Raw genomic sequence first — 23,021 nt, forward strand, 5'->3', positions numbered from 1 at the left:
TTTTATAAAAATATAAAAAATACAGATTTATGTATATAGAGAATCTGGGGAAACTATTGTTTTTATGTTCTTTCATGTATGCCGGTTTACGGCTCTTCGTGGGCTGGAGAAAGGTTGGTGTTTAGAACGTCTTCATGTGGCACATGGTGTTGTTACTTGTTTTAATTTGGATATATCAGACTTTCAGAGCTGCCTATCAAAACACGATGACATGTGAGCGGCAGAGCCCGTGGATCCGGTCGGAACCAGTGATGTTTAGCATGGAAGGGAAAGTCATGGGCACATCCTTGTGGCAGTGAATTATTTTCCCACCCTTTCTTCCTGTCAGAAACTCCTTCCTTTGCCCTTTGAGGCAACTCTTCCTCTTCAGAGAGCACAATGAAAACCAAGTGGTTGAATTCGCCACAGAGAACTGGGGATGTTTGAAACTATGAAGCAAACAATTCTTGAATTTATGTATGCAAATGCATGTACGTAAAAATAGAAAGATGTCTAGACGGTATAAATAGTCACAGGAGATGACAGTCCAACTACATGGAGTTCGTTAATTCACGTCCCCAGTCACTTCTGAGCGCTCTGTGGAGATCAGTGAGAAGAGTTAGGGATTGAATCTTTGACTTAAACGAGCACACATTATCTTTTAAGGAAAATGGAAAAATAAGTGTTAATCTTTGCTTTCAGGGAATACGGAGCCATTGATGATGTAGATATTGATCTGCATATTGATGTTAGCTTTCTGGATGTAAGTATCAATTTATACAATATGATTGGTACATTCAAAAATGTTTATTTGTGTTGTTGGAAAAAATTAAATATTTGTTTCTCATTATTAGTAACAAGCTGATTTTGTTAAAGTGATTATAGAGAAATACAATGACTGGCTGAAGAAACACATTTTATATATGTATATTTTTACATTGGTTCTTTTAATATATTCTGAAATTTATGGGCTCTTATTATAGTACTTCATTATTTCTTAAATTTTCACTTTAATTTTCCTGTGTAGAAGGTAAAAATTAAGAATACTTTGACATTCTTTTCCAAACCCTAGGTCTTGAGGTAATTTGTAAGCCTTATTGATTTATGTATTTCTTCAAAATAAATTTAAAAAAAGTTTCATTTTGGAAAAAAAAAATCAAGAACTCTATAAAAGGTGACTAATTCATCTTTTAACATATTTATTTGCACAGGAGGAGATTGCTGTGGCTTGGGAAGTGATTCGAACAGAACCTATAATTGTCCGACTACACTGTTCCCTTACACAGTATTTAAATGGCCCAGGTTAGTTTTATTTCTCTGTTTACTATTTTGAGTATGAATTAGTTGTGCTTTGGGCGTGAAAGGGAGTGTTCATTTGGTAATTCTGAGCATAATTGCAGCTATCTTGATAATGGTATTTAAATATACTTGCATCCTAACAAAGATGGTTTATTGCCAGTATAACTTATGGAAACAGAAACATACAACATTTAGTTGTATAGATTTCAGGAGTTGACAAGTTGCTGTGAAACAAACAAATAAAACCTAAAAGAGAACTTTGCATATAGTAGAGGCTCAGTAAGTATATTTTGGGTTGCCCTTAGAGTTAATTATTTATGTCTCTGATTCTGGGATTCGATTTTAATGTTTACTTATCCCACCTTTGATTACTGATGAATTTAGCCTAACTATAAATATAACATACTTCTATTTTTAAAAATGGAGATCTTAGTAATATTTTTGTTTTCCACTATCTTGAAGGATGATTTTGCTATATCTCAAGTGATAGCTATTTACAGCAAAGGACATGATTATTAAATCTTGCCAATACTTACTGGATTAAGATATCTTGCCCTACCAGATACACATGCACATGCGTGCATCTGCACGTGCCCGCACACACGCGCGTGCACACACACACACACTGTGTCTACTCATGTTGCTACAGTTATATACTGCTGAATAACAAACCACCCCAAACTTAGTGGCTTAAAACAGCTTACCATCTCTCACTGTTCTTTGAGCTCAACTGAGCAGTTCTTGCTTGGAGTCTCCCATGCCTTTGGAAGTCAGGTGGTAGATGGAGCTTATGTCAACTAAAGGCTCTGCTAGGTTGGATGCTCAAGATGCTGGACTTTGAGATATGTTGCAGTTGATGAGTGTGTCATCTTGGAGCTCAGCTGCGGCCCCTTGACTTGACTGTTGACCTTACACATGGCTTCTTCATGTGGTTCCGGTTTCTTGTAGCATGGTGACTGGGGTCCGAAAGCAAGTGTTACAAGAGACAGGCTGTGGATGCCACCTGGGAAAAGGCACAGTGAATCTTCCGCTGTATTGTATTGTTCAAAGCAGTTGAAAAACCCACCCAGAATCAAGGGATATGGACATACACAGCACCTCTTGAAGTCAAGGCCGTCTTCACACATCCTTTACTGTGATGTTGGCGCGTTTTTCTTTAGGCATATTAAGGAACTTAACATCTACTATTAGCTTTTACCCAAGAAAGATCCCTGACCCATTCCAAGTTTATGAAATACATAGGAAAATCTTTCATTTTGAAAAAGTTTCTGTTGAGTCTCCTCTTTTCTGTTTTTGTATAATGATTTCTACTTAAATAATCAGCTCTTAATATAAACAACATATGATTTAATGCCAGGCAAAGACAACTAGATGTTACATATTTTTATTGTGATTATTTCAAATGTGTAGAAATGTAAGAAAGAAGAAAAAGAATTACTCATAATCCCTCTATAGTGAGAAACCTGTGAATAGTTTGGTGTTTCTCTTTTCTCTGCACACATGGCTCATTTTCATAAAGTTGACATCGAACTGTATAGTTATACACCTTAATGTTATGTCACGAGACTGTCCTCAAGTCATTAAATATTCTAAAATGGAATAATTTGTAATATCTGCACAATATTCCAGGTATAGGTGTATGTGTTTTTGCTGTTTCCCCAGATACTTTGTTGTATGGTTAAGTTTTTTTCTTTAGGGATTTGATATGCGACCATTCGATTTTATTCTGTTGGTGGTTAAAAGAAAAAGCAGCTCTTCTGTCTGAACATTTTTTTTTTTTTTAATTATCAGGGTTAGGAACAAAATTGGGTCAGTTCATCTCTACTCACATTACTCCATCTGTGTGAGATGAGAATGTGGCATGCTTTTATGTAATCTTACCACTGTTACTCACTTTTTAAATATAATCTTGAATTTTAGGCAGAGATTATCCTTTTCAACGTCTCTTTAAAGATTTGTTATATTTCCATGGTTTTGTAAATGTTCTAACAATTATATTCTAATTCACGTTTAGATGATTGTATTGTTCAGTACCCCTTCTTCGGTATTACAGCTCATCCATAATTTAGTCCTTCTGTTTTCATTTCTGTTAGTTGATTTGCTACCTAATAGTTTGTAAACCAAAGAAACATGAGGATTATGCTTGCTTTTTTCATACTGGAGAATGACTCTCTCATTTTGTGAATGAGACACACTTGACCAACTATAAGTTTATGGGGTCATAATAGTCCCCCCTCAAAAAAAAGGTAAAAATGCTTGAGAGACTTCTGCTAGTTTGTGTCTGAAGTGTTTTAATTTTGTTCATTTGCAAGACATCTATTTTGGCGTTGCTTGTGTTTTGTTATGTGTACTTATTGGGCTATTTTTTCCCTCTTTTTCCTTAATATTATCTTTCACGTATTTATTTTTCAGTTGGTACCCTTTGGTCTTAATTTACCTCAAACAAGTTTTGTGACTAATCCAAGGTTTAGACTGACCTAGTTAGCAGTTCTTTTTGAAAGCATTCATTGCTAAGTTTTGGAAATGTATGAGTAATACTTATTTGAGCTGTAATATTTGATCAGGGCTAATCTGACAAAATATCTGTAAGTGAACAAGAATGATAAGAATTAAAGAAATATACCTCCTTATCCACTTTAATATTAAAGATTATTTTCAATGTATATGAGGAAATATATTTTAAATAAAAAGACATGATTATTCTTATTATGTATTTTTTTCAGCATTGCTGGTGTATAAGTCTAGTTTCTGATCTGAAAGGCAAGGCTGCTTTTAGTTTAATGTGATAAACAACCAACATTTTTTTTTTTTTTTTAAAGATTTTATTTATTTATTTGACAGACAGAGACACAGCGAGAGAGGGAACACAAGCAGGGGGAGTGGGAGAGGGAGAAGCAGGCTTCCCGCTGAGCAGGGAGCCCGATGCGGGGCCTCGATCCCAGGACCCTGAGATCATGACCCGAGCCGAAGGCAGACGCTTAACGACTGAGCCACCCAGGTGCCCCAAACAACCAACATTATTAAAAATGTTGTTCTGTGCAAATCATCTCATGATTGGTACCTGCACATGTACATGATCAGTGTTAGAATCATTTCCACGTATCTTAAGCAGCCCTCACTTACTGCCTTCCCAACCTACGTTATATGAAAGACAAGGAAAAATCGAATAACCTTCATCTTTTTTAAAACATAAAAATATTTCTCTAGTGCATTCTGTCAAGTTCTTCCTCAGTCTGTTGTCCCTAAAAATGAACCCTCGTGGGGAATTATTTGGTTATTTTAAGGTAACTTTTAAATAAATTTAGGAAGAATAGACATTTTTATATTCACTTTTCCTTTATTCCTTTAAAGGAAGATTTGTTCATTGTTTTTAATTTTATGTATCAGTACCATTCTGTGTTTTTTGGTTTTTTTTTCTGCCTGAGGTCAGTAATTTTAGCTAAATTTATTCATGAGTACTTGTTTGCTTAATGGGACTTTTATATTCCAGTTTATTTTCTAACTGATTCTTAGTTATCAGAAAACTATTACTTTTAAAAATTTTTATAAAAATTGAGGTGCCTGGTTTCTTCGTTGGTTAAGTGTCCAACTCTTGATTTTGGCTCAGGTCATGATCTCAGGGTTGTGAGATTGAGCCATGCATTGAGCTCTGTGCTGAGTGTGGAGTCTGCTTAAGATTCTCTCTCTCTCTCTCTCTCCCTCTGCCCCTCCTTCCTGCTGTCTCTCTCTCAAAAAAAAATTATAAAAATTAATCTAAAACATTTTTAGATTTACGGAAAAATTGTAAAGGTAGTACAGTGTCCCCATATACTCTGCATCCAGTTTCACTGATTATTAACATCTGAATACACTCAAGGCAACTAATAGTAATAATTAATTTCATTAATTTAATAGTAGTATAAGTTTTATCACTTGAATCTTGGAACAGTTTTGAAAGTAACATCTTGTTAGCTCTTTCAGTATATTCTAAAATTTGGGTCATCCAGATTTTATACTACTAGTTGAGTCAGTGTCTGTAACTTACATTTCTCTAGAAGATTTATCATTTTGGTAAAATATTGATGTTTATTTTCTAGTCATTCATAGTATGAATAAGTTTTGGTCTTTGTATCATTAATTTGTAGGAATAATTTATATATTCTGGGTAAACATTTGTGTCTCTTATCTCTCTTTTCTCTCTCTCTTTCTCTCTGTGTATCTTATATAATTTCTTCCAGTGACAATTTCAGTTCTTCTAGTGCATTTTGGATTTTTCAAAAACCAGGTCCCTTTTGTTTCTCTGCCTCCATCTCCCCAGTCACTTTTCCCACCTACCTGGGAATAGATTGTGTCTTCTTAAATCTTTTAAGAGAGAGCATAACATGTTCCAATTTTGTCATCTTTTCTTAAAAAAAAAAAAATTCTGCTGAGTTTTCAAGATGTTAGGATTTTTCTTACTCATTTTTGAATTTCTGTAGCCCTGGGTTTGGGATAGGAGGGATTCGAGTGATGTCCACTCTGTTCCTCAGTCTGTATCTAAGGATTAGCATGCTTTTGGAAAAGGAACTGATTGATGATACTAACAACAGTTTTCTTTGATCAGTGGAGTGTTTGTGTCCCAGAGTAACTGCCAACACGGGGGGTGAGGAAATTGGGGATACCAGTTTGGTTCCAATGTGGAGCACGTGTGATCTGAGAATGTCCTGTTAACAAAGACAGTTCACCACCTCCACTGATCCAGACCACAGTATCTCTTGCCAATTACTTTAATAAGTTCCTGAGTGATTTTTCCTACTTCTACCCTTGTTTTCTAATGACCAAGAATGATCTCCAAAATCTATATATATAAACCATAAATAGCAATGTATAAGACTGTGTATATGCTATTTTTAAATATGTATGTGTGTATAAATATTTCTTACATACTATATAATATGTAAATGTATAATATATTTATGTATGTGTACATATTAGAGTGTATCATATATATTACTTTTCAGTCTTTTTCCTGGCTGTTGGTTAAGTTTCAGCTCAACATATTGACTGATTATTTTTTCCTTTGCAGTGCCCACTGTTGATGTCTTTCAGATTTCTACAAAAGAGCGATTTGGATTGGGACATCAGCTGAAAAAGTAAGTTTCCCAAGAAGAAAAAAATAAATTTCTTTGAAAGAGAGCTGAGTTCTCATTTTGCTCACTCTCCTCCCCTTCTTATTAAATAAGAGCTCTTTGAAGTGAGCGCCTCAGGAGAGGAACTCATCCAATGCCAAGAGCTGCATCAGTAATTTAGCTGGCAGAGCTCACCTCTCGCAGCAGCCGCAGTCCTTCTGTTTGCCCGCCCGGGTCCACTCTCCTCCCTCCAACACCTGCCCTCATCTGTGGAGGTTGATCTGTGTGGGTGCAGGTTCTAATGTGTTGCTGTGTCTCGAATGTGACCAACAGAGGAGGAAGCAGTATAAAAAAGGAGTATTTATTGCCTTTGGTTTCCACTCTAAGAGGTTACCTTGAGTTGACTAGCCCTTCAAGTGAAGCTTTCTTCTCTGCTCTAGGCCACAGCCTATGCATGACTCTCTCTCTTACTGGGTTCCATTACAGGTTCCCTCTGCCTGTTCCTTGGGGCCTAGAGGTGGTAACAGGTGGCAGCCACTGCCCTGTGCTTGGCTCCTATACTTACACTCTTGAAATGATCATTCCTTTTTTAAATAAACCCTTTATTTCCTCTTCGGACCTTGACTAATGCAATGAATGAATTTATATTTTATGAACATAAAATTATCCCAGTCAAAATGACTTTTAAAACATGGTAGCATATAGTCAAAATATAAATTTAATAAATCCTATGCTATATATCAGCTATAAGAATTTGTATTACTGGGACGCCTGGGTGGCTCAGTTGGTTAAGCATCTGCCTTTGGCTCAGGTCGTGATACCGGGGTCCTGGGATTGAGTTCCGCATAAAGCTCCCTGCTCAGTGGGGAGCCTGCTTCTCCCTCTGCCTCTGCCCCTCCCCCCACTTGTGCTCGCTCTCTCTGTCTCACAAATAAATAAATAAAATCTTTAAAAAGAAAAAGAATTTGTATTACTGGAGAATTCCCGAAGGATTATTTATTCTTCTGAATATGCAAATTTTACTTCAACTTAAATTTACCATTAGATTATTATATATTTAAACACGTGGTTTGCATCCTCAACGATGATTCAGTTCATGTGTTCACCTGTATTTTAATGAATTTTAATTGGGCATCAGACATCAGCCTTTATTGAGCAATGTTCTAAGAGAAAGTACTTTGAAACATTTTATTTCATTTACTAAATAGAGATTTATTGTGGTCATTTTACTTGAGATTATGGATGTAAGAGGAAGCTTGTGTGTGTTATCACGGGTTGTACATATTATGGAGCTCTAGAATTGTCTTAAAGTTTTTATGACTTGATATTGCTCAGATATGAGTTATGTGTGGATCACATTTGAAGGGAAATTAAGATAAAGGGAGTATTCTTGCAAATTCCCAATGTTGCGTTTAAATATGAACATATAAAAATTAGATAATAAACCCTTAGTGTTTCAAATTGCACGTCTCTAAAACTAAATTCAATTTACAACATATGTTTAGCACATTATATAATGCAGTGTGGTTTCCTTATAAGCACTTAAAAGAGCAATTTTCTCATTTTTCTGTACTAGGATTAGATGTGCTTTTCCATTGGAATTGGTTTTTTTGTGTGTGTGTTGTTTTGTTTTTTAAAGATTTTATTTATTTATTTGAGAGAGAGAGCGAGCGAGAGAGAGGGAGAGAGAGAGAGCCTGAGCAGAGTGAGGGGCAGAGAGAGAAGCAGACTCCCCGCTGAGGCGGGAGCCCAACCTGGGGCTTAATCCTGGGACCCAGGGATCATGACCTGAGCCAAAAGCAGATGCTTAACCGACTGAGCCACCCAGGTGCCAATGGTTTTTTTTTTTTTTTTTATTATGTTATGTTAATCACCATACATTACATCATTAGTTTTTGATGTAGTGTTCCATAATTCATTGTTTGCATATAACACCCAGTGCTCCATTCAATACGTGCCCTCCTTAATACCCATCACCAGGCTAACCCATCCCCCCACCCCCCTCCAATCTAGAACCCTCAGTTTGTTTCTCAGAGTCCATAGTCTCTCATGGTTCGTCTCCCCCTCCAATTCCACCCCTTCGTTTTTCCCTTCCTACTATCTTCTTTTTTTTTTTTTTTTAACATATAATGTATTATTTGTTTCAGAGGTACAGGTCTGTGATTCATCAGTCTTACACAATTCACAGCACTCACCATAGCACATACCCTCCCCAATGTCTATCACCCAGCCGCCCCATCCCACCCACCCCCCACCACTCCACCAACCCTCAGTTTGTTTCCTGAGATTAAGAATTCCTCATTTCAATGAGGTCATATGATACATGTCTTTCTCTGATTGACTTATTTCACTCAGCGTAATACCCTCTAGTTTAATTGGATTTTGTTTTCTGTGTTGAGCTAATGTCTTACAGGTCTTGGAGCTAAGCATGGAGCCTGCCTCTATGTTATGCCATCCAAGTTGATTACCACCATACCTTGGCACATCTTTTATTTTTTTCCCCCTCCTGTGATGTTTTCTCCCCTCACACAATTTTCCTTGTTTTTAAATTTTTTTTCTAATTTAATAACTTGATTTTTTTAAGAGCAGTTTTAGGTTCACAGCAAAACAGAACAAGATACAGAGATTTTCCATATACTTCCTGTCCCCACATATGCGTAGGCTTCCTGTTATCAACATCTCCTACCAGAATGGTACATTTGTTAGAATTGATGAATGTACATTGACACCTATCATCCAAAGCCCATAGTTTTTACTTTATGTACTTTTGTTAGCCACTTAACCCGTTTTTAAAAAAGTGAAGTGAAGTTGATCCAAAGGAGGGAAGAATTATAAAAACAGAGAAATCTTGGAATGTATGACTTTCTGCCTTTTAATTAAAGATGTCTGAGTTACATTGTTTGGGCTCAGAAAAAGAAATGATGTGTGTAATTCCAACTCTGAGAAATTAAGGAAAGCTGTGTTCTGTAGTCATTATTTAATCACTTTGTAGAATCTGTCACATTTTATTAATATTTCCATCTAAATGTTTAACATTTTAAAAAGGTTAATTACTTCTATGGATAAATTTTAGTTCTGTGGACAGTTTAGTATATGGGCTAGAACTTTTTCGTAACGATTCCTATTAATTTTTAATCTAATTTACTTTTCCTTAATTACAAATAACTGGGTTTGCATGTGATCCTTTCTAGTCTAAAATAACATGATTTCCAAAAATCTGATCTCATCCTCACAATAAGTCATAAGAGGAAACTGAAATATGAAGAGGTTATTTTCCAGAAACATATAGTAAGTTAGGAAGGCAGACTGGAAGTCTAGGCCCTTTGTTATTATTGCTCTGGTTTGTTTTCAGCAAATAAGAAACACTCATTAAACTTTGTCTGTGATTCTTTATCTGGTGTGTTTCTGGCAACTGGACGGGCTTAATAACGATTGCAGGCGCAAATGCATATGCTTATTGTATGTGAAGCACTATTCTAAGCGCTTTACCTACATTAACTCACTTGATCTCGACCACAATGCTACCCAGCAGGTACCATTACTATCCACATTTCCTGGATGATGAAACCGAGACCCAGAGAGATTAGGCAAGGTGCTAAGGTCATAGTGAGGAAGTGATAGAGCCAGAATCTGACCCCAGATCAATACTTTTGACCCATCCACCAATCTGCTTCTCATATAATCGTAGGTATCCTTTTGTTTTATGTAAGACTTGGGATATGTTTTTGACACTGAATGAATATTGGGAGAACATGAAGGCATTGAAAGAGCCTGAAAGAAAAAATAAATACTGACCCAAAACAGTAGTGGGTCAACAGTGTAGTGATCAGTCTCATATAGAGTATCTATCATTCCAAAGCTAAACATGGCACAGGCCCTGGAAATACTCTTAAACTATATATGACTTGATGCTGAATTTGCATCGATCAACCTTAAATTGTTTTTAAAAGGAAAAAAAGCCTTGTAAATCTCCAGTATTGCCTTAAATATATACAAACATAAAATTAGATATAAATTCTTCATCTGTTGAGTTTGCATTTATAAAACAAAATTCAATTTATAACTGCAGTGTAAAACACTCAAATTTTAATTGTAAAATTAGTACATTAATTTGATTTGATGCATGATGCTGTTTTGCTGAAGCTGTTAGACCACCACAGGTTAAATATAGTACTGGCTCCTTGAGTGCGTATTCCTTTTGAAATCAGCATGAAGAAAATCATAGCGTTGCCCACATACACTCCCTTTTCTCTGAACTACCTTGGGACCTTTGTTGACGCAGCTACATTGTCTGGTGTAATTGACCTTTGAAGTCTTTTTTCAACCAATGGCAGTTGTACCAGCATAATAGTAAACACAAACACCGGTGCGAGCACTAAAATCTCTTGGTGGCTCTCCATTATCAAGAGGTGTTCATTACACCACATGTGCTCATCTGTATATTTCACATTACGGTCGACAATAAACACAACATTAACTTTCTTACAGGACAGTTAACTCCCACCTTTTGAATCCAAGAACATCTAGGGGTGTGGGTGCCCAAGTTTAAGAATTACTGGTTTCAGATGCTGAGGTCACACTTTGGAATGCTAATGTAGTATGAAAGTTGGAACAACTTTAGCTATTGACTTGTTTTTTTGTTGTTTTTCCAATTAGTCTATCAAGAATTAGAAAAGCATTTGTTAGGTTTCTTAGGGAATGGTGCATAGGAATGGCAATTTTTTTTAAATTTTATTTATCTATTTGACAGAGGGAAACGCAGCGAGAGAGGGAACACAAGCAGGGGGAGTGGGAGAGGGAGAGAGAGAAGCAGGCTTCCCGCCGAGCAGGGAGCCCAATGCGGGGCTCCATCCCAGGACCCTGGGATCATGACCCGAGCCGAAGGCAGACACTTAACAACTGAGCCACCCAGGCGCCCCAGGAATGGCAATTTTTTATAGGAGGAAAAGAATCTGAATCTGCTTGGTACAAAGGGTGGTGTCACTGGGGATTGCAGGTTAGGTACAGGGACAAATGAAAACCCTAATATTACTGTTACATTTAAGTCATGCTGAAATCTTGGGTGAAAAAAAAAAACTTCAAAAATAAAATGTTAAATAAAAAAAAATTTCCATTGGCCTGAGCTTTAAGGTGAATTTACTGCAAATTTGGAATCCTGCATCATAGACTGCAGTTTTATCCCCTTCTTCCTCACTGCCTCTGTAGCTAAAAAGGCCCCAAAATATTCCATAAATGACTATTTCTTCTGAACTCAACTAAGCTCACTGACTAAAGGCCAGGGGTAGTAAGTCTGAGGTTGTACTTTGTGGTGATCGATGTTAATTTGATAGACACTGAGGATCTTGAGAAATTAATAATGGTGTTAGTGCTAAGAGTCACACCTGTTGGAGTAGCATATGTTAACATAGGTCATTCCATATTGGATAGCATAGGTGTTGCAGTTTTGCCATTTATTACCAGGCTAAATTGGGACGATTTCAGTCTTTAACCTTACTTAGCCTTATTTGTGAAATGTGTAGAATAATAGCTACTATTCTCTGGGGGTGTTGAGAGTTAAAAGAAAAAAAAACCTGTTATATAAATTACTCTTTGGTATATTATAAATGGTAAATATTGGTACCAGTGTTTTGTATTTTGTGGGGTGTTTTTTTTTTTTTGCTCCAAAAGCAATCTGTGTTAGAAATAACTGAGAAGAACACGAAAAGCAGGCAATGCTGAATTGACTTTTGAAAGAAAATCAGAATGTTTTAATTTATTGTATACATAAAGTTTAAGTGTAAAATTTCACATCTACTTGAGCCTCAGCCTTAACAGACCCTCTGCCATTGCCACTTGAAAGGTGGGATCTGAGAAGCTGTCACAGTCAGGGACCCTTCTCAGAAAACAATACTGTGTCCAAGTCCACAGCTGATGTTCCAGGATTCTTTGCCATGAAGCAGTGATGGGCAGTGGTCTTGACTTAGAAACTACTGAGATCAGGAGTTGCCAAATTCCTGTTTTATGATAGTAACTAAAAGCTTTTAGAGACACACAGTTTTTTTAAATTTTTTATTTTATATATATTTTTTAAGATTTATTTATTATTTTAGAGAGAGTTTGCACATGCATGTGTCGGCAGGGGAGAGGCAGAGGGAGAGGGAGAGAGAGAACCTCAAGCCGACTCTGTTCTCCCACACCGGGCTCGATCTCATGACCCTGAATTCATGACCTGAGCTGAAACTACGAGTTGGTCACTTAACTGACTGAGCCACCCAGGCACCCCAAGACACACAGTTTTGTTTAAAAAACCAGTGTATTTAAAAGTGAATGGGCTAGGAGCACCTGGGTGGCTCAGTTGTTAAGCATCTGCCTTCGGCTCAGGTCATGATCCCAGAGTCCTGGGATCGAGCCCCGCATAGGGCTCCCTACTCAGCGGGAAGCCTGCTTCTCTCTCTCCCACTCCTCCCCCTGCTTGTGTTCCTGCTCTCGCTATCTCTCTCTCTCTGTCAAATAAATAAATAAAATCTAAAAAAAAAAAAAGTGAATGGGCTGTGCAGAGAGAGAAAATTTGCTGATTTCATATTTCTCCATAGAGTCAGTTTTACATGGTTCCTTTTTACTTAACGAATTCACAGTTTCATTTTATTTTCCTTTTCATGAAGAAAACTGCATAAGCAAATCAAGTAAAAAGAAATTGACTTTACTTGTATCTTAAGTGATAAAATCATAGTTAATATCAAACAATATTTCCAAAATGTGTTTCTGTCCCCAGCAAAATAATTCAGAACTTCCTTTTGGCTAAAGAACTTCGGCTAAAGTTGTTTAAAGGCTGCCCTTCTAAATATCTTTATAGCCTATTATTTATCAATTCTTTTTTTTTTAAAGGTATTTATTTATTTATTTGAGAGAGAGAGAGAGAGCAAGAGAGCATGAGCACAAGTGGTGGGAGGAAGGGGAGGACAGAGAGAGGGAGAAGCAGACTCCCCACTGAGCTGGGAGCCCGACGCGGGGCTCCATCCCAGGACCCTGGGATCATGACCTGAGCTGAAGGCAGACACTTAACCACCTGAGCCACCCAAGCGCCCCTATTTTATCACTTCTTTTGTCATTTATGCTATTAATCATATCATAGTAATTAATGAGTTATTAACCAAAATGCAATAAAGTCATAGAAATTTTCTGCATGGTGCTTTCCTACACATGGAAACATCTCGTGTGATTTTAAATTATAATCTCACCAATTACTATGCATTTATTTTCCTTTGATAAATACGTTCTCTACATAATACGGAAATCTCATATCATCTTGGAACTGTGATGACAGACTTACTTTGGATTGACAGGATCATGCAGACATTCGTCACACAGCAGTGGAAACAGAGCAAAGAGAAATCCAATTGCCTGCACAATAAGAAGCTGTCAGAGAAGAAGGTGAAATCTCCCCTGCATTTATTTTCTACCTTGCGCAGGTGGGTAGCAGATGACTTCTCTGTTGTCTTCAGTTCTGAGCATGTGCTGCTCCATAGTTAGGTACTTCAGAGCATTCTTTCTATGGTCTTGGCATTCATTTATTTTCTGTGTGACTTCAAAGAACGGACCAAGTTCTATCTATTCCATCAAAAGCATAGATACCCATTTCTACATTCAGAGTGTTCGTTTTCTTAACATGCGTTAAATGTGTTCAAATGACATTCTATGTTTTCTAATCACATAGATTTTTCTGTACCAAAATTAGTTCTGCAAAGAGTTCTGGGACAGGAGGGGTGCAAAACCTGATAATCTGTTTTTGCTTTGCAGGAAAAATATAATTCATTTCAGTCCATGTGATCATTGTGCCCATATTGCGGTTGCTATCTGAGCTGGATGGGCTGTATTAAAATGAGGTGGTATTTGTGGTCGAGTTGAGTTGATTGCGCCTACCAGGTGTTCTCCGCGGTGTGTCATACTCATGATTTGCCCTGTATTAATTGTTGTTCCATTTTCAAGGTCGCCAAGTTATCCTCCCCCTGGTTGTGGTAAAAGCAAATCCAAACTGAAATCTGAGCAAGATGGAATTTCCAAAACGCATAAGCTGCTGCGGAGGACTTGTTCCAGTACCGTCAAGACCGACGACGTGTGCGCCACCAAGTCGCACAGGACCTTTGGTCGCTCCCTGTCCAGTGACCCCAGGGCTGAGCAGGCGGTGGCTGCCATTAAGTCGCACAAACTTTTGAACCGGCCCTGCCCGGCAGCTGTCAAGCAAGAGGACTGCCTCACTCTGAAGTCGCACAAACTGTTGACTCGGTCCTGTTCTGGAGACCCGCGATGCGAGCACAACACCAACTTGAAGCCCCACAAACTGTTAAGCAGATCTTACTCCAGTAATCTCAGAATGGAAGAGCTGTATGGACTGAAAAACCACAAGTTGCTCAGCAAGTCTTACTCCAGTGCTCCCAAGTCATCCAAGACGGAGCTTTTCAAGGAACCTAATGCAGAGGGCAGGAGGCTCTCTCTTACCTCAGGGCTTATCGGTATCTTAACACCGTCTTCATCGTCATCTTCCCAGCCTGCTGTGCGTAAATACTTTCATCCTGAGTTCCTAAATGTTAGCTAAGGTGCAGGAGAGGTTTTTGTAAGACCTGGTAGAGGAAAGAAGCAAGATCTTCGTTTTCGTTTTTGTTTTTTAGAATTTACCCTTTGTTTCTTTTTGGATATTACTATAGCATACCAGACATTGGCAACCAGTACTGGAATGTTCATTTTGATTCTGAAAAAATAAATATAGCTATTGATTGAAGGTCTAGTCCAAATTCCTGTTATGGTCATGAATGCTGCTAAAAATGGAAGGAAGTCAGTTGGATCCACAAATCCGATCCTTTTAAGCAAGCAGGGCATTTTAATGTTTTATCAAGTAGGTTTATCTGTTCTCTAGTTTTCATACATAAGTAGTGGAGGACAAAGTTTGTCTAATAATTAAATTCAGAGTAATGTCCTTCCTTTTATATATACATATAAGAACATTTGCCTATGAACATCATAACTTGTGGAGAGAAGCAACATCTACTTCTACTACTTTAAGCTTCACTTAAAGCTGCTTTCAGTGTCTACTTTCTAAAACTGAAATCACTTTATCCTGAAGTTTTTTGGTGGAGATGGGGCCAGAAGGTAACTGTATTCAAACTTAAGTCCTCTGCGTGGTATTTATTGGGAGTCAGTCTTACACAGAGTTTACCTTTGGAGTGATCAGCATTATAGCTGATTTCAGATAAAGAAACAGACCTATCCTATGTATGTTAAATACGTAAAATAGTTGATAAAAATGTTGTTTACTTTTAGTAAATGCGTGTGTGCGCTGGGGTAAGGGTATACTTAACTCTTAGCCATATATATGGATACACCTAGTAATGGATGAAATTGAAAAAAATAAGATACATTATCAGAAATTGTGCTGCTCTTGTATAGCTTTATTTCTAAAATTATATTGTAAATGATACCATAAAATTATATTTGTGTTAAGAAAATGTATTTAAGTATGTTGATAATTTTAGATGGACATCCCTAAAAGCCCATTTCTTATCAAAAGTAGGCAGTAAGGACACACAGAAAATAATGTCAAAATGTTAACATAGAACGTTTTCCATGACAGTTTCACCTAAGAAAGTTAATTTCACATATTCTGTAAAAGAAAATGTCTTACAATCTTCCTGTATGGTTAAGCCTACTACAGTACAATAGTTTAGTGTTGTACCCCCTCAGTAGCTGTCTCATATATCCTTGGAGGAATAATTCTCATTGTAAAATAAGATGGAAATAGTCTAAATGAGGAGGTGGGAGCATTTGACAAAAAGTAGTAGAGAAAATGAGCTTTTGTGATCATTTAAAAATGCCAATCATTTTTACTAGAAGATCAGAAATTAAGAATACTATTGGTTTAGCTTAGACAAGGCTTGTGGTAGTAATGGCAGAAAGTATGTTATAAAGAAATTCTAAAATCTTGATGTCATAATCAGTGATTTAATTCATATTACAGTTGACCTTAGATCACACTTGTATTCACTGTTGCAAAAAGTCAAAGACTGTAATTCATATATTCTCTGAGTTAAAAAATTGTTTTCTTCTTTTACTTTGCCTTTTATAGCCAAATGGTGCCAAATGCATTCCAATACGAGACCGCGGCTTCCTAGTGCAGGTATGAGCCACGTCATCCATTGCAGAAATATTTTAGCTTTTAATGGGTTTTCAAATTATTTATGAACTTGACTTAATTATTTATCTTTATTGTTTTATTCAGACAATTGAGTTTGCTGAACAGCGGATCCCTGTATTGAATGAATACTGTGTGGTTTGTGATGAGCCACATGTCTTTCAAAATGGCCCCATGCTTAGGGTAAGTTCTCACTGGTAGAATATCAGTGTTGATATAGAATATAAAAGGGTTAAGATATAAAAATAAATAAGTAAATAACTTGATTTACAGTAAATGCTCTCTACTGAGCAAATTATTTAATACACATGGTGGTGTAATTTTGACAAAAGAATCACTATTTCTAAAGAAGTCTGTGAAAGAGCAGGTCGTTTCATATTAGGAAAATATTTCTTAGTGTGTTTCCTATATGTGCCTATCTGTCATCTCTCTTTCCTTCCCTCTATTTATATCTGTGTATCCATCTACATCTATATCAATATCAATAGATGTAGATGTAGGTGAATATAGAGATTCATATAGCTACAGATGTATATATGCAAGCTTGTGAGCAGTGTTTCTTCAAAACCACACAATTTAAGATGCTTATTCTAGAGAAGAAAGGGTAGAAGTTAGAAGAGATATACAAAGAATCAGAATTTTAAAGATTTCAAAAAAATGCCAGCTTACTGAAACATTTGGGGCATTATTGAGGGAGTATAGAAGTAAGAACCAATGTGTATATGTTGCCACAAAAAATAAATTTTTCCATTTATTTAGATGTGCAGTTTGGGAGGAATGATCCAGTTTCAAGTTTTTCTGCAATTTTTAAATTGAGATAAAGTTCATATAATGTGCGATTCACTATTTTAATGTATACAATTCAATAGTTTTTAGTGTGTTCACAGTGTTGTGCAACCATCACCACTGTCTAATTCCAGAACATTTCCATTGTCCAAAAAAGAAATCTGTAACTGTTAGCAGTCATTCCAGTCTTCTCCTCCCCTCATCCCTTGGCAACCATTAATTTATTTTTTGTTTCTGTGAATTTGCCTATTCTGGACATTTCATATAAATGGAATCATACATTATGTGGCCTTTTGTTTTTGGCTTCTCACTTAGTATAATATTTTCAAGGTTCATCCAATAGCGTGTATCAATAGTGTATTCCCTTTTTTTGGTGTAATAATATTACATTCATGGATATACGACATGTGTTTATCCATTCATCATTTAATGGAATTGCTGGGATGTATATTAACTCTAAGTGTTTGAGAAACTACCAAACTATCTTTGACAGTGGCCGTACTGTTTTATATTCCCACCAGCAGTGTATGATGGTTCCAATTCCATCTTCTCCAACACTTGTGATTCTCCTTTTTTTCCACCCCAGTTACAGCCATCTGAGTGTGTGTGAAGTGGTATTTCATGGTGGCTCAGAGTTGCACTTCCCTAATGATTAGTGATTTTGAGCATTTTTTCATGTGCTTATTGCCACTTGTGCATCTTCTTTGGAGAAACATCTCTTTATATTCGTTGCCCATTTTTAATTGGATTATTTCTTTTTTGTTGTTGTTGAGTTATTAAAGTTCTTTATATATACCCTGAATACTGGATTTTTATTAGATGTGTGATTTGCAGATATTCTCTCCTATTTTGTTAGGATTAGAAAAGAATTAGGTTTTCTTTTCACATTCTTTTTTTTTTTTAAAGATTTTATTTCTTTATTTGAGAGAGAGAGAATGAGAGACAGAGAGCATGAGAGGGAGGAAGGTCAGAGGGAGAAGCAGACTCCCTGCCGAGCAGGGAGCCCGATGCGGGACTCGATCCCGGGACTCCAGGATCATGACCTGAGCCGAAGGCAGTCGCTTAACCAACTGAGCCACCCAGGCGCCCTTCTTTTCACATTCTTGATGCGTCCTGTGACATACAAAAGTTTTTAATTTTAATGGAGTCCATATTTATCAATTGAACTGTTGCCTAATCCAAGGTCACAAAGATTTACACCTATATTTCCTTTTATGTGTTTTATAGTTTCTGTCTTAGAATTAAGTCATTGATCCTTTTTGAGTTAATTTTTGCATATGGTGTGAGGTTGGGTTCTAAATTAATTCTTTTGTTATGTAGCTATCCAATTGCCTCGGCACTGTTTGTTGAAAAGACCTTCTTTCTCCATTGAATGATTGTGGCACCCTTGTTGAAAATCATTTGACTATAGATGTATCAGTTTACTTGGACTCTTAATTTTATTCCACTGACCTGTATGTGTATCCTTACATCTGTGCTACACTGTCTTTATTACTGTAGCTCTGCATTAAGTTTGTAAGCAAGAAGTGTGAGTCCTCCAACTTAATTTTCCTTTTATAAGATTGTTTTCACTATTTGGGGTTCCTTGCATTTCTATATGAATTCTAAAGTCAGCTTGTTCATTTCTGCAAAAAAAGGCAGCTGGAATTTTACAGGTTTGCATTGGATCTGTAGGCCAGTTTGGGAAGTATTGCTGTCTTAACAATTTTAACCCCTCCAATCCAGGAACACAGGAAATGTTTCCATTTATTTAGACCTTTAAAAATTTCTTTCTACACTATGTTGTAGTTTTCATCGTTCAGGTCTTGTACATCCTTGGATAAATTTATTTTTGAGTTAGTTTATTCTTGTCACTCTTATCAACTTTGCACTGGAGGTTATAACCAGGGCAATTAGGTAAAAAAAAATATTAGAAGGTATCCAGATCGGAAAGGAAAAACTAGAACGATCTCCATTTGCAGATGACATGAGTGCTATGTGCTAGACACTGTACAGATAGATATTTTGCATATTGCTTCCTTATTTGATTTTCACAAAACGCTTGTGGTTTATGTATTTTCGGGCTCATGGTGCAAATAAGAGGATTAAGATCGAAAAGAGGGTAAGCAATTTGTTCAGCATCACCCAGCTAGTATGGGTAGAAGCTGTACTTTCAGCTTATTTCTGCCTGATTTCAAAACTGCATCATAAATGCTTATTGAAGGCTTCCTAAGTATAAGGCACCATGCTAGATTCTGTGGTACTTTTTAAGAAAAATTTGTCCTGTTCCTGGGAATATATGTTTGAAAAGACAAATTATAAAGCCTAGAAAGAGACAATTTTGTCAGCACTTGTTTGCATTTCAGGATTTATACTTTAAGAAACATGTAATAACCATTTATGATCATGATCTTTTGTCAAGGTATATGATATATTTGTTTTATTTTACTTGTTTATGGAAAACATATACAAAAAGTTTATCTTGCCACCAATACACTATTCTCTATCAGCCAGCTTTTTTCTCAAAGAGATACAATGTTACTCTGAAACCCAAATTAACTAAATCAGCCTTTATTTATTAAAAATTTGTGCAAGTTTGTTATTTTTATGTGATACATGGAACTGTGTAGTTATGATGAGAATAAGGAGAATCCTTTGGTCATCTCAGTTTATCCCACCAGGAGGTCCATCTTTATTTTGTTAGTGTTCGTCTGTGGATCTTGATCTATTGCTTGATCCTTGGCAATGTGATCTTCACTCCAGAAAATAGTAGTAAAGTTATTAATGGCACTTGCTTTTTGAGTGCCTTTTATGTGATCATGTGTTTCAAATCATTTTACATGGATTATGTGATTTAATCCTCTCATGATAACCCTGTGAGGTGGGTATTATTATTATTAGCCCTGCTTTACAGATGAGGAGAACAGTAATTTATTTACTATCAACATTGCTAGTAAGTGATAGAGACAAGATTCGAACCCTGGCAGAATGGCACCAAGGCCACAGTTCTTAATCATGATGCTACTCTTGACTCATGTACTTGAACTGACTACTTTTACATCCTGGAAATTTACTGCATGTGTTGTGGTCCTTGTGGTTCAGTTACTGGCAGTTCATTCCCATAGTAAGTGATAGAAATACCCTGATTGCTATCAGTATTCTCTGTGCCTTGATTCAATTTTTGTTTTACTTTAAGTAACTGTTTTATTCTGCACCAGTGAAGCTGGTGGTCTCTTTCTAGAAGTGGAAGCGCTTATGTAAATAACGATGTTTTCTAAATAAGTATATAGCTGGTTATCCGCTGGTTTTATTTTGCTGGGATTCAGACTGATACCCAAGGAAATCAGAAAACCTACTTTGGTTTCTTAAATAGTAAGATAAATGACAGCTGAAATCAAATCAGGAAATGGAGGTCAAAGGAAGAGAAGTAAACACAAATCAGGAAATGGAAGTCAAAGGAAGAGAAGTAAACAGAAAAAACTGCCTTTTGATTGTCTTAAACAGATATTTAACCTAAATCCGGCATACTCATTTTTTTCTGTATCTCTCACATTTATATTGCAAGAAGTTTTACTGTAATTTTAATAGAAATGTATAAAATTATTATGCATAAAATTTCTTCTGGAGTATTAATCACTATACCGAATCATTGACCATTTATTCAGCTCAGATGACACATTACAACTGTAATAACTCCTAGAGATGTGAAGAGGAGAAGTTATATCCCAGTGGGTGATTAAGTAGGTCAGATAAAACTCGGGGTCCCATAGAACTCTCTGCCTAATGTTCATTACATTTGTTAGATCTCTCTCTTTCAAAATTCAAACTGTATCTTATTTTTTTCTCTTTTCTCTAAGCATGATTATTTACTGAATGATGTAAGTCGCCCTTTACTACCACTTTCCAGAAGTCCTAACATTTTGGTCACTACTTGTACTGTTCTGTCACTTAGAGGTCAGGGTAAGCATGTCATACTTTCTGCACCACCGGTAACTACCCTGCTTCCTGATTTAGAAATACCACAATGACCAACTTCTCTCTTTGTGCACAAAGGTTATAAATGTCACTCCCAGGCGTGAGGCCTGACAGGTAATACTTTGAAAATGCACAAAACTCACATTAGCATCACAAGGATTGTTATTAGAGTCCTGGATTTCCTGTGTGGCAGTGCAGTTTGGATCATGATCAGAGAACCAAACCCAAACCCAATCAGTAGTTCTCTACATTTTGCAGTCAACTAGAGTATTAATGCAGCAAACTGTTGATGCTTTAAAATGTTGATTTTGTCTTCATCCAGTGTTTTTGGAAAACACAAAAATAAGGATTTATTGCTAGACTCACCACTGTTTTCTCAGCCTCTTCCTTCCCAGTGTCCTTGTCTTTTTGTTATACTCACACTGAACGCCATGATCAATGCAACTTTGTCTTCTTCTTTGAACCTGCACAAGTGCTGCTGAATTGGGTTGGAGAAAACCACAATGGTTGTAAGGATTGGGGTCTCTGTGTTTAGAAGTTTATCATTGGTACTTGGCAATCATTCTGTATGTCCCTGGTTAGTAGAATTTCCCATTTCCCAGATCAACATATGATATGAAAATTATGATCTCATTTTCTTCTCCTGTCATGTGAAAATATTCCAGATTGCTTGCTATGAATGCACTGATGAGGCTTGAGATTTTTGTATCATTGTTGGAGAATAATGCCCAGTCCTACTGAAGCAAAATCAGCTGAGAAACCTGAGCTGTGGACCTTAGATAAATGTTTGTAACTAAGTTCTTATTTTCAGAGTGAAATTAATGACACCCAGTTATAATTTGGTCATAAGTTTAAGGCATTCCCATGAAAATTATTGAGAAACTGAACATGCAGGTAAAACCTTGATATGTCCCATTTTACTTCCTAAGAGTAAAACAGGTAGGTCTTCTTGTATTTAGGTCTGACTTTAATATTTGAAGAATGGATGGAAAAGCACATCCTGTTCCCTCCTCACCTCCTCCTCGCATCCCCCACCTCATGCCACAGAAATAAGATTTCAATTTTTGAAATACAGGCTAAATAATAATTATACCAAACACTTTAGTTCAGAAATATGATTTTTTTCACATCCAAAATGAGTAGAAAGAAATTGGTTTTAAGGCTCAAACAACAACTTTAGTTGTATGAGATAATAGGGAACACTGTGTTGAAACTTAAACAGGCATGAGCCTATCTTTACTATAAATCTGTCTTGATCTCTGTGGGATTCCTGTCTTTCTTGATGGACAGTGAACTCCCCCCCATCCCTGCCCTGAATGTGTCTCTCTTCCAAACCATGAAAAGAACAGGAAGCATTGACTATAAAATCAGAAATACAAAGAGCTAATAAAGGCTTGTAGGTTTTGAATTTCTGGTAGCTATTCTTAATTATTCTCATATGTTTTCAACCCTAGTTTTTTAATTATGAATTTTATTTACATTGCTCATTTCTCTTTTAGCAAGAACAATTTTAACAATAAATTAAGGGTTTCAATAAACTATGGATATGAAAATAAAACTACGATTTCATAATAAGCTTTAATGAAAATTTTTATTAAACACTTATTTTTGTATACACATTGGGTTAAAACAAGTAGAAGGTATAGCTTATCCAAGTTACCTAATATTGTTAATATTTAAACAGCTCTGTATACCTCAGGGAGATTTTCTAAACCTTATCTTACTTGGTTCTCTTTCTTGGTCTTCTTATCAAC

General features: G+C 36.4%; 1 protein-coding gene across 6 annotated transcripts in view; it reads left to right on the forward strand.

Moving 5' to 3' along the window:
- Window positions 1-23,021, forward strand: part of PARP8 (poly(ADP-ribose) polymerase family member 8) — a 171,565-nt gene that overhangs the window by 111,455 nt on the left and 37,089 nt on the right. For all 6 annotated transcript variants that reach the window (XR_013445540.1, XM_036111782.2, XM_036111779.2 and 3 more), the window contains 7 exons: window positions 682-742; window positions 1,191-1,281; window positions 6,323-6,389; window positions 13,688-13,813; window positions 14,331-14,895; window positions 16,462-16,512; window positions 16,615-16,710. Coding sequence is in view for 5 of the 6 variants with exons in the window: in XM_036111782.2 (XP_035967675.1) it covers window positions 682-742; window positions 1,191-1,281; window positions 6,323-6,389; window positions 13,688-13,813; window positions 14,331-14,895; window positions 16,462-16,512; window positions 16,615-16,710 (1,057 nt within the window). In the remaining variant the exon portion in view is untranslated. The remainder of the gene's footprint in view (window positions 1-681; window positions 743-1,190; window positions 1,282-6,322; window positions 6,390-13,687; window positions 13,814-14,330; window positions 14,896-16,461; window positions 16,513-16,614; window positions 16,711-23,021) is intronic.

The sequence above is a fragment of the Halichoerus grypus genome, chromosome 2 (genome assembly GCF_964656455.1).
Source record: "Halichoerus grypus chromosome 2, mHalGry1.hap1.1, whole genome shotgun sequence".
In the NCBI taxonomy this organism is placed as follows: domain Eukaryota; kingdom Metazoa; phylum Chordata; class Mammalia; order Carnivora; family Phocidae; genus Halichoerus; species Halichoerus grypus.